Raw genomic sequence first — 12,922 nt, forward strand, 5'->3', positions numbered from 1 at the left:
CTGCAACGCCACAGTCGCGTCTGCAACCAAATATCCTTTAATTTGTCATAAAAGTTATTTTGCAATTGTTCTGATTCTTTATATATAAAGACAATTCCGAGTGCTTTAACACTGTTGACCTATTTTAATCCCAAGGGTGCCTCTGCATTATTTCGAAACGATCCAATCCACATGGCTTCTGTTTTGGATTAGTTAACTTTTAAACCAGAGCAGGCTTCATATTGATCAAACAGATGAAAAATACGTTGTGCAAATTCAAGGTCCGGCACAAACAAAGTTAAATCATCAGCGTACTGCACCATTTTAAATTCTTCCCGCCCTATTTCAATTCCTTGGATGTCTGTCCTACTTCGAATAGTAATTGCCAAAAGTTCCGTCGCAATAATAAATAGGTATATGGTGACAGCGGGTCACCCTGTCTAAATCCTCTCTGTACTTCGAAGTAAGATGTGCAGATTCCAATTCATACACTTCTTAATCCAGTCTCAACATTACAACATAGTAAGGAAACAAAGAACTGTACCAGGCACTTACCGGTACTCAAACTCGCACCGTAGACACTGTAGTACTGTGAACTGTAGTACTGTGAAGACACTGTAGTACTGTGTTTTCACCACTACACTACAACAACGAACATGCTCAACCCAACACAGTTCTTTTCATTATTTACTTTTCTATAATTGGTCAATTGATATCTATGTATAATAACCGAAACTGATCCTAACCTGACCCTAGTTTTTCTCTAGGCTTAATTTAGACTCCAAAAAATTTCTTCAATCCTTCTGAGTGCGTATTTAACTCAGCTAAAATTGATGAGGAACATCGATTTAACCTGAAAACGGATTTTACCGGCAACATCTACACTTGGTCACAAAAACTTTCTAGCCTTCTAGACATTATGAAGTATGTATTTTCCAGTTAACCAAGTTAATAACCATTAATTAATAGCAGGAAATGTAAAGTAGGAAAAGGAGCCAAAGGTAACAATATTCCCAAGCTTTCGGAATTGGTACAGGCCAAGTAAAGCGGAATGGGTTGTCAGATTAGGTGGTTTAGGTGTAAATGTGGTGTCTCCTTGCTACCAGGATACAGAATGAGTTTCGACAGCTTTATTGCTGGTGCCTGACCAATGGTTATTTAAACGACTTCTACTACTTACTCATAGTTGCATTTACAAACCATACACTGTTTCATTTCTTCATTATTAAAAAAATACCAACGAAGTCATGTTACAGAAAAGACAAGCTAAAACTTACAAGTATCAAAACGTAAATTAAACAACGTAGTCTTGCTCTGACTAGAAGCAAAATTCCCCGGTCTGCTGAACACGCAAACAAGAATCACCCCACAATCAAATTTACGAATGAAATCGTAAATAACATTCCTGGATACCAGCATCTCTGAAGGAAAAAGACACAGTCTATAACGTGCGCGCTCATTTTAAGCGTACTGAGACATTTCAGTTCGTCTCACCGACGGGGTGTAAAAAATTAAGAAGGCTTCATTAAAGAAGAGGCTCTACGACTTCTTAGAACAAACTCTCCAAAAATTCTTTGAAGATAACATTAAAATGCTCAAATCGTATTTGCTAGAAAGAGGCTACCCAGGATGTCTTATAAAACGTCTCTGTCAAATGTAAAGAATGAAGATAGGAAACAAGCCCGCCTACAAAATCAAAAGGAAAACGAACAAATCTTGTCTTTTGTCGCACAATATTAATATCAATCATCAGTGCCATGCCTAAAACAAACCATGACAGAAAACTGGCATTTGATAAAGCAGCAACCATTGCTGACTCAGAGCGAAATCTACAAGGATCCGCCCCTCACGTACAGAACAGGGGGATCATTCCAAGAGATATTCGTAAGAACCAAAGTACGAGAAATGTTAAACCACTAGTTTGGGAGCTGTGCAGGCCTGACAACCCCATTTTCTACATGCTTATTTTTTAGGCCAGAAATACGATCTTTTGAGAAAATTTTTATTTTTATTGAAATACGTTTTTTGTAAAGTGTGCAACAAAAGCTGGTCAATAAAGCCTTTGCTCTTTGAAAGGGAACACGCATGGTACTACCCATTTTCTAACAAACTGCAAGTTCACCAGACGTTTCCCACTGGTAAAATACTTAATCCACGAGTTGCCCAATGGCGTCCTTTGATTATTAGGGCTGAGAGATAACAACGTATGGCAGCTGCTCAAAACTGAACAAAGACCGTCGGCTCAATAATATCAAGAGAGGACAATTATAGAACTTTGTCCTTTTGCTAAGAAGATTGATAATTCACCAATTCTTCATTGAATTATGTGTTTTTAGACACCAAAGCCGTAAGAAACCGGCTGCGAACACTGAAATGGCTTCTCGATTTTAGTTGGCTTTCATTGAATTGTAACATTGTTTGATATTCACTTTTTATTGGTTTAACAAATACATTATAACCCACCAAATTCACCATTTTAGCCCGCAAAAAAATGCACCTTTATTTCGCACGCATAGTGCATTCCAGTCACTTCCACTATATCAAACCACCTTGGCTACATTTTTTTGGCGTAACAAAGATAAGCTCTCCTTGGAAGGCAGTTCATTATGTTTTGAAGGAAAGCCCATCGTAAAGAAATCGGCTATGAGAGAAGTTGTCAAAAAGTCCTTTGAAAGATCTAAAGGTTCTGGGTCAAGAAGGCTTAAATTGGACAATACCACTGCAGTATCTTATATCAATAACATGGGTGGAATAAGATCTGACCTTGTTAACACACTTGCGAAGGAGATTTGGTAATGGTGCTCAATATGTCCCTTGGGGTTTTAAATGTTGAGGCTGATTCTGCCTCAAGTCGTTTTGTTGAGGACCTCGAGTGGTCCCTGCATCCAACCATCTTCAGTGATCTCCAGTCAACCATTTGGATCCCTAATAAAGATTTACTTGCATCTAGGCTGAACTTTAAGGTTGAGAAATATGTTTTTTGGCATCTTGACTCAGGGGCATATGCAGTTGATGCTTTTTCCCTGTCCTGGTCTAATATGAGTTGTTACATTTTTCCACCTTTCGGTCTTATCTCTGCCATATTGGCGAAGGTGCGCAGGGACAAAGCTGTGGCAATACCAATAGCTCCTGTCTGACCCACCGTCGAAGGGCTGGTACCACAGTGCTTCTAAATTCTCTAGTGCAACCGTACTGTACTGTTGCCACAGTGAGAGGATCTGCTAGTTCGACCACACAAGCAGGAGCGATGAGGCTTTCTGCTTGGGTTGTGTCCGGAAATCTCTCTCAGAAGAGGGAATTTCTTCTCAAGCGACCAACCTTATCTGTGCAAGCTGGAGAACAGGTACAGAAAAACAGTACCAAGCAGTTTGGAAAAAGTGGAGAGGCTGGTGCCGTGAAAGGAATGTCTTACAGATTGCTTTGGAGAGGGCTTGAGCTACAGTACATTGAACCCTTATAGATCAGCCTCGTCATCGACACTGCGGCCACGTGATGACACAACAGTTGGCTCTGATCCATTAGTGTCTAGACTTTTATTTTAAAGGATATTTATAACCTACCATGTTATTCTTCAACTTGGGATGTGTCTGTCTTGACACACTATCTAGGAACTTTTTTCCTTTAAATAGTCTTAGCCTAAAGCGGCTGACACTAATGCTTAGCTGGAAGGTCTCAGACTCTTGGTGCCCTTAGTATCAGTAATTTAATACATCATAAAGATTCAATTCAATTTATTGTTACAGAACGTTTAAAGACATCGAGACCTGGCAAACCATCAGTTATAGTTAATTTTCCCTCCATGCCATCAAAGCCACATGTCTCTACTATGAGTACAGTTTCTGCGTACATCCCACGTACTTGTAATCTTAGAAACTCGACAGATTTCTGACTGTTTATATCCTTCGTCAATCCTGATGGACGCTTCATGGGTTAACACAGTCTTGTCTGGTGCGGGCATAGACACTTCCGTTTTCAAAGCTCATAGCGTTAGGGGGGCTGTTACGTCGGCAACTTACAACAAGGGTATGGCCGTGGGGCATATCCTTAAGCTGGCCAATTGGTCTAATGATAGTAAGTTTCGTAGATTCTACTGGAGATCTGTTGAGCCAGGTACGCTAGACTCAGCTGTTAATGCTGTTGATCTCGTTTAAGGTCTCAACAAACTTCTCTTTTGAATGTCACTCTGTTATGCCTCTTGGACTGACCTTGTTTTCGTGTCCATTGGCGTCGGTGCTCTATAGTAGCAAATTAAGCCCATGACGCGGAACATGTCGGAAAGAGAATTTAAAATTAGACCAGAGGTTACTTACCTTGACGTGTAATTATAATTCTCTGAAGATATGCGGAACATTATGGGACTAGTTTACCTCCCAGCATCTCCTGCCCCTCAGTTACCTTATGCCTTCGCCACTGACTCACACTACCAGGAAGAACTGATTATTATGCAGCACGCCTGGGGTTATGTACCGTTCTCATTTACATTACAATTACTTTGGAAAGTGACCGCTGACTTGTTAGTATTGAAGGAAGTATGCAAATTTAGCCCATAATCTTCAGAGAATTATAATTACACTTCAAGGTAAGTAACCTCTCGTCTAACTTTAAATTCTGCGCTAAGGAATATTTGTCATCTCTTCACCTATTCAAGTGATCTCAAGTTTTAGTGCTCGGCTTAATTTTTTTCGATCCCTGGAGCTAAGGTGTGGAATTGCTTGAAGCCTGATCTGCGTATATTTAGGAAGAGACCTTTTAAGCACAAAATTCATCAATTTTTACTTTCGGTTTTCGATGATGAGGATGCTTATGCTGATGTCGCGTCGTTAATATCTAAAATCACTAAATATTGTTCTTTAAATTAAATATTCCTCTTCTATTCTAATTCTCTGAGAGAAACCCTTGTAATGTATGAGCATAAATTAGAGGACACGTGGTCGAGCGAATCGAATTTGTTCTGTAGGTTGCAAGTACGTTGCGTTATTAAAATGCTATAAATAGTCGATCGAGTACAGATCCACTAAAACCCTGACCACGTACTCCCCAAATACTCATATTTTTAACTGAATAAAGGTTTGAAAGAAAATTGGCCCTGAGCGGGATTTGAACCAACGTTCCCCCGTTACTAGTCGGGTGTGATAACCATTACACCACCACCGACGTTAGGGTCCGCCTAATAGACAAATGTTGTAACGAAGTAATGCATTGGGATATGGAGGCTCTGTGGGCCTACCAGCTTCGATCAATACACCCTCTGGGACTGAGTAGTGACGACTTTTTCTGTATGCATTTAAGTTCAATTTCAGACTGCGTTGTAACGCGCTCGCTTGATAGCGCGCGTGCATTTTTATATTGCTGCGTCTTACATTAACTAGCGTATATCTTGTAACGATTCTGATCGCTTATCCAATCCTCCTTGCATACGGAACCCGCGCCTGCAGTGCGCGCGGCAGTCAAAACTGTGCTATCCTGTCAATCAGTTGCCCTTTCACCGGAAACAGTGCATTTCGGTTGTGGGTAAATGACATTTTTGTCAATATCTACCCCATCGAAAAGACGCGACCAAAGTCTTCGCGAAGTTAACATAACTAACTGGGGAGATAAAAAAAAATGCATTTTACATTCACTTGGGGTTTCGTATGCTTCTCTGCATTCATTCTCAAAAGTAACATTTTCAAAAATTTCTTATATACGAAATAAATAGATATGGGCACTATAGAGATAGTAAAAACGATCTTAAAATAACAAGAAAACATTGACAGTGATTGATTATTACTAATAAACAAATAATAACAACTTCTCACTGCTAGCTTTCGAATTCATAGAGGGCTTCAGCTCCTGGATATACAATGTCTCTTCTATTTTACAATGATCATCTGTTTTTCCCGATGCAATAATCTCAAAATTGCCCCATTCGATATTGTGTTCAGTCGTTGTGAGTTTAAGCTAACTAATTAAATAAATAAACAGGAGCCACGTTTATTTGCTCCTCCTGTTATTTAGCATCATATATCTCAAAGCACAACTAGGATGGCATCCCTCCATCATTTTGAAAGGAAAATCCCCGTGCCTTGCGATATTTGTCATATTTGTTCCCTTCCTAGGGCCCCTTTTGCTCCCTAGTGTCATTATGTTGGTGGAAAGAACAACAGCGAAAATTTCTTTTGGGAATTTGACTCTATTTTTATGCAAAACTTGAGCTACATTTCTCTATTGTTTTGGCACCAACATGGCCGCCTTGTCACGTGAGTGCAATCAAAGACTTACTTATTTAATAAATTTGCGATTTTTATTGGCGGGCATGTTGCCGTTGCTTGCTGTGGGCTGACTTTTGTCTAATTTTTGCGATGTCTGTGGTTATTGTTGGCAGGAATTGCGAACATCTAAAAACATTTTTGCGACTGTTGAAATGTAAATGCTGTTTGCTGCTTGCTCGTTCTTTGTTTTTTGAAAGTTGTTATTCTTGCGCTATTTGCGACTCTTGTTAACGGACATTTCGCCGTTAAAGACAATCCTTGTTAAGGTCGATATTTTTTGTTCGCAAACATTTTACTAACCGCTTTTATACTAACTTTTTTCTGTTGTTCTTACTTTATTACATTCCTTTCTGAGTAACTTGTTACCCCGTAGATTCTTCATAGCGCGCTTTTGCCATGGCAATCAAAATCCTTGCTACTTTTTGACAATTTTCTTTGAAATTTCTTGCTAAATCTCTCAATGCCTTGGTTTCTGTTACTTAGGCATCATTCGTTTGCGGTATTTTTTTTATCCTTGCTATATTTGCATTTGATTCTGGTTAAATGGCATTTAGTCGTCGAAGACGAAATTCTTGCGACCTTTGCGATGTATCATTTTTGTGCGCAAATTTTTAGTTAATGCTTTCAATCCTGAGCATAAGTGCAAACTCTCTCTAAGGGAGGTTGGACTGCCCATGGATATCCGTAAATATGACCAGTGAAGAATCAATTTTGTTATAAACGGTAGGGCTGAACTAATCAGTCCAAAAGTCAATCCGATTTTTAAAACTAAAACAAAACTTACCCCTGGCTCTCTCCATCATTGACAACAGTAACAGACATGTAAGCAAGTAAAAAGTCTTGGTCAACATTTTCACTTGAGATGAGCGAACGTTGACTACTAAAAAGGAGTTTGAATTTCGCAAAGCGCAGAAAGGTACTTTCCTCGGTCAACTCCAAGAAGGAAATGAATAACTGTAGCGTTCTTAGAACTTTTTGAAGTGCAGGCTTTTACAGATTTGCAAGTTACCTGCATATGAGATCAATTAAACCTCAGACGTCTGTCCCGTTCTGCAGCTAATAACGCAGTCGTTAACACTGGCATGACTTTATGGAAATCGGATGATTGATTTTCCTGTGGTGCTTTGCTACTCACAAAAAGGATATTGAATAAAAATTAAGTCTTGTGCTTTAAGGTAAAAGGCGATTCAGCTTAGAAGCATACTATTGTCTATCTAAAACATTTAACGGCACTTTTTATTTGTCAATAGTTTAGTAAACCTAAGCCTTATGTTTCTTCGTTGCTGGAGCACGAAATAAATCAGAGTCTGTGCATCATCAGGCTAGGATCGCGAATATATCTGGAAATTGAGGGGAGGGTTGTTATTTCCAGAGATGGAGATATATTTGGGAAAAAATATTATTTCCTGATTGTCGCACCTAAATTTGAAGTCATGGCCAAAAATGTACCATGGGTGAATCTATATTTTCCTACAATGGAACCAAAAAAAGGTGTAATTCGATATTGTTTCTACTACAAGTTTAAAGTCTCCTCACAAGGTCACAAGAAAATGATTTTAAGCGATTTAAATCTTGGCAAGAAAAATGAAGAATTCTCCAGAAAGATAGACAGCTCATCAGCTGTAATCAGTAAGTATCAGACTACAGTCCATTAAGTGGACGTCCTATAGCTACGTCCTACGGCCGTTTTAGTAAAATTGGGAAAAAAAAAAAACAAAAACAAAGAACGTTCTGATTCTAATACTTTTTGGTGTAGTATAAAATTACGACAACATGTGGGGTATAAGGGTTACTTGATTCCGTTGTAAAAGTGAATAAGTTTTTAGGATTACATTATTGATTACATAATGGTGCACTGCATATAAAACGAGACAAAAATTGAGTGAAAATATCGTCATTAAGTGAGTATAAATGACGAAATTAAGTAATAAAATTGGCCAGACTGGACGAATTTAGCATGAAGCGAATAAATTATGCACTGATCTCCCAGGATAACAAATTTAGCTCAGTCCCAGACTTCAAAGACTAGATAGACTGACGTTAAACCTATTCTGTCACTTATAGATCGTGTGTTTATATTTCCTTTGTCTTCACTGTGGATTCAAAGTTGGTTTTTTTTTTCTCAGCGTGAGTGTATTTATAGCGCGCCTTATAATGTAAATGCAAATAACTATAAATTATTTATTCCTCATTTACCGATAAAAGTCAGACAAAAAGTAGAGACGAACCTGTAAAACATGGGTAGTGATTTTAATAAGTACAAGCAAACGACGAGTCAATTAGAAAGAGATAGGATTTCTTCCACTTGCAAAGGTGCCAGCTGAACCTCGAACTGCTTCTGCGAGGGGTTCACATGCAATACGAGGGTTGCGTGGTACTTTTCCAAAGCGAAACTCATAGTGTACATCTGACAAGTGATAACCAAAAGACAAGCAGCGAACAAGTGTTTCAGAGTATTTGATGTAAAAATCGTGTATTGAGAGATTCAGTTTCCCCTATGAACTACAATCTCACAAAACAACGCTCTGCAACAGCAAGAAATTAATCCGAGTTATCTTTGTTGTAAATCATTCAAACAGGACTGGTTAATACAAAATATATCTCCCTCTAATAGTTTTAATTTTTTTTCGTGAAAAGACAACACTGGTTACATTCCATGCGCCAAGGACAGCAGTAGTACATTAGAAAGGTGCCAAAAACATGTAAGTCATCTGTTTTCAGACAGCGGAATATTATTAATCCCAGCAAGGCGTTCGCTACATACATCATTCGAACATCATGAGACGCGCAATGTAAGGCCGATATAAGAAGGACAGACTTTTCTCTTTTCTTTTCTTTACTGCTAAATTAACCATACACCACTGTATTTTTGCAGGCCCAAGTTTAGGCTAATTGTAGGCTCTTGTTACTGAACAGGCACCCGTCAACATGGAATTTATTTGCTTTAATAAAAGAATTGAAGTGGTACTATAATCAAAAAGTCAAATCTTTTTTTCTTTGCATTTCAAAACTATGTTAAGTAAACACTAAGTGATCATTCAAGTTTTAAGCCTTAATTTCAAAAGGGAAACTTGTTTCTTTTAACTGGAAATTCCCTATTAATGGTACGCTAGTACGGATCATTCGTAGCAGCTGAGCACAGGCCCATAAATAAGAGTAACTCAAAAAATAGATAAAACCCCCTTACGTAAATCGTCTTACATTCAGGGGTTGAAAGTGCCTTACATTCAGGGGTTTTAAAAGTCTTACATTCAGGGGATTAAAGCGTCTTACATTCAGGGGTTTGTAACGTCCTACATTCAGGGATTGAAAGTGCCTTTCATTCAGGGGTTTATAACGTCTTACATTCAGGAGGGTCTGAATGGGGGGGTCCACATGTCGGTTGTTCGGTTAAAAATTCATTACTTTGTCGGTTGTCGGTTAAGATTTTCGACCTTTGTCGGCTGTAGGTAAATTCCAGTTAATTTTTTTGTCGCTAATCGGTAATTTTTTCCTCGTTTTGTCCGTAGTCAGTAATATTTTCTAGTCCTTTCTCGCTAGTCGGTTAACCCCATTTACAACCTCATTCAGGGGTATTAAAAGTCTTACATTCAGGAGTAGAAAACGTCTTACATTCAGGGGTTTAAAACGTCCTTCATTCAGGGGTTTATAACGTCTTACAATCAGGGTAGAAAACATCTTACATTCAGGGGTTTTGAAAGTGCCTTACATTCAGGGGGTTTTAAAGGTCTTACATTCAGGGTTTATAACGTCTTACATTCAGGGGTATAAATACTCGTGTCCCAGGGTAAATTACGTCCGGGGGTTGCCACAGTCGCTATATAAGTGAGACGATTTACGTAAGGGGTTTTTATCTATTTTTGTGGTCATTCTTATATATGGGCCTTTGCCCAGCTGATACGAATGATCCGCTAGTACTTTCAAATTTTGAGAGAGCTGGATCCAGGAGAAAGGTACGTCAAAGACTCACTAGTTTAAGAATGCAATGCACTTGTTACGTGACTGAATTAATATGCAGCTCGGGAGTTCCGGGCTTTCAGATTTTAAACTCGTGTTTTGCATGCATAATAAACTGCGTTTACACGCTGAAATTTAAGCTATTGAGTGAATGAAGTCACTTTTCCTTAGACCCAACCCTCTGAGGTCCAGTCGGTCAGTAAGTGAGTAATGGCGGACCGTGAAATCCAAAATTTACACTCAAAGTAAACAGCCTTTGGATAAAAATCAAATCTCAAAATTTGCCAAGCAGGTATTTAAAAGCAAACACACTTTCAAAATCTGAAGAAATGAAGGAAGTGATTATTTGAAAGTACCACTTTAAGTCTTTATGATGCCGTCAGCTATGCGTCTGTCTTCTAATAGATCATAGGCGAAAACCAATCAAAATGCGTGAATTATCTAAACAGATATAGCCAAAAAGGAAGGAAATTTTGGTATACTATATTTTCTTTTAATTCCCAATTTAGTTAAGACCGGCCTATTTCACTATAGAGGTCGCGTGTAAGAGCAACTTCAATTTCTAATTAATTCACCGCCTTAAAAAATTTCCATGCTTGGAAAAGGGAAGATGCAGCTGTTCTCTGACAAAATCCCTTCTGATGAAAGAAAGTTTGCTATTTCTTGTCTGTTTGAAAACTTCTGGCGGAATTTGTGTTTGAAAATTGCGCGAACGAGTTATTGCCTTTTACCAAGGCTTCATATATAAAAAAAAAGATCTTTGCTATCGTCATAGACTTTCGAAAATTCCTTCGTCTCATCTAGATGGCGCCCCGGAAAGAAGGACTTTCATGCTTGATAGGCGCCAATTTTAGAGACCCCAAAAACGGGTCGCTGAGCTAGACCAATCAGAGTAGTCCTCGTGGACTCCAGGGGATGGAGTTGTCAATCAAAATTTGCCGTACGCAACCCACAATACTAGACATATTTAGTTGGAACACTTAGCAAATAGTCAGAATCATCGTGTTACAAGATCGTAGCTTATACCACATCCCCCTTCCCCCATTCAGGAAGGGGGAAACGGCGATGGGTGTTCCAACAAATGTGACGAGTATTGTAGCCTACCAAAATATTAACATGCTGGTTAACTTTTGACAAGGAGTGAGATTTTCGGTTGATTCTACAGGGGCATAAACGTAACGTAAGAACCGTGCGTGTCTGGTTCTTCTCGAGACAGAGGTGAGAGATGATTTCATGCAGACTGGAACGCCTAAATTGATGACTTATAGTCTACCAAGTTCCATCATTACCTGGATCAACTGACTTTTTGACGTGTAGAAGGCAAAGAGTAAAGCTTAGCCAGGATGTTTTTTCCGAGTGGGGCTCCATTCCATCCGGAGTCCCACAGGGCACAAAGCTCGGTCCTTGGCTTTTTGTGATTATGATTGACGATCTGTCGACTACTGGAAACTACAATATGTGGAAGTACGTGTACGACACCACGATATCTGAGGTTGTCCAAAGGAGCCAGAACAGTGATCTTCAGCGTCTCGTTGACGATCTAAGTAGACAGGTAGCTATAAACGGATTCCAGTTGAACGAGGGCAAATGTAAGGAACTACGCATCTCATTTTCAAGATCCCCACCTGACTTTGACCCAATTGTGGTCACTAGGAAGGATTTTTAGAGTGCGTTAATAAAGCTAAGTAAAGATGTTAGGTGTCACCTTCTCTGGTGATCTTAAATGGACACGCACATGTAGATGAGATAGGTAAAGAAAAGTGACAACAAGCGGCTTGACATCTTACGTCAATTAAAGACGCGCCCAGGTTAAGTCTAAGGAGCTCGTTTTATTCTATCTTACATGTATTCGATGACACCGCGGCACACTGAGTGCGCATTGCTCCGCCCTCGAAAACATTTTGGTTCATTTGGATTCGAGCTTTTGAGCTCTTTGTTTTTGAGTTTATTCAGCGGTGAAGGAAAGTTATATTGGCACCTTTTGATGATCAAGATCTCACCCTCAACATGGCCCCTCGACAGAAAAACTAAACAGTATTCCGAGTTGTTCCCAACGAGAAATTCAAAAGAGGTAAGCTTATTTTAGGCATGAAATATTAGTTGTTTAGTGTCGTCTCCAGGGAAGTTATCTTTGACAAAACCATGTTTGCTCGTGTTTCGGGAACACCGTTGACGACCTAAAAAGTTGTAAATTTGATAAACTGATAACATTTTCGTTTACTGGTTTTTCGCCTAAGAGCAATTCCTCTAAAAACGCGGAGGGTTTTGACAAAACAGAAGTTTAACCTCTGACATAGTTGATACGAGAGCCATGAGTTGTTTCTGTGACATGGTTCTCCACAGCAAGAGCAATGGTTTGTATGGTAGATGGTGATGCTCTTTCTTTCCAGCTCTCTGGTGCTTGCAGGACACACCAGGTTTTGGTATGATTAAATTTAATTGATCTCTAGATTTCTGGTGATTTCAAATTGTCACAATCATCTGACCTGAAGAAATCTTGTGGAAAGTGTTGATATATGGCTGCTGTCATTTGACTTGGTCATTACTTTCAAGAGGTGCGCAACTGTTTTTATCTGCCATGTCGACCAAACCTCATTAAGGGAGTCCGTAATTGGTTTAGTTTTTTTTATAAGGGGATCTTAAAATGAGGCACAGATTTCCATGTTTTTTTCAAGTATCTTAAGGGACAGACTGTGCATGGAACAGACCAAGTGATAATAATATTATTGTTTTAC

The 12,922-nt window shown here is 39.1% G+C and overlaps 1 protein-coding gene across 29 annotated transcripts in view; it reads right to left on the reverse strand.

The window, feature by feature from the left end:
- The window catches only part of LOC138008882 (uncharacterized), a 63,442-nt gene that overhangs the window by 22,830 nt on the left and 27,690 nt on the right, over nt 1-12,922 (reverse strand). Inside the window, exon 1 of one of the 29 annotated variants that reach the window (XM_068856192.1) lies at nt 7,015-7,219. The exons of the other annotated variants lie outside the window; for them this stretch is intronic. Within the exon in view, the coding sequence (XP_068712293.1) occupies nt 7,015-7,081 (67 nt within the window). The 5' untranslated portion in view covers nt 7,082-7,219. Of the gene's footprint in view, nt 1-7,014; nt 7,220-12,922 lie in introns of those variants that run through there. 29 annotated transcript variants of the gene reach the window in all.

This window comes from Montipora foliosa, chromosome 6, assembly GCF_036669935.1.
Source record: "Montipora foliosa isolate CH-2021 chromosome 6, ASM3666993v2, whole genome shotgun sequence".
NCBI lineage: Eukaryota > Metazoa > Cnidaria > Anthozoa > Scleractinia > Acroporidae > Montipora > Montipora foliosa.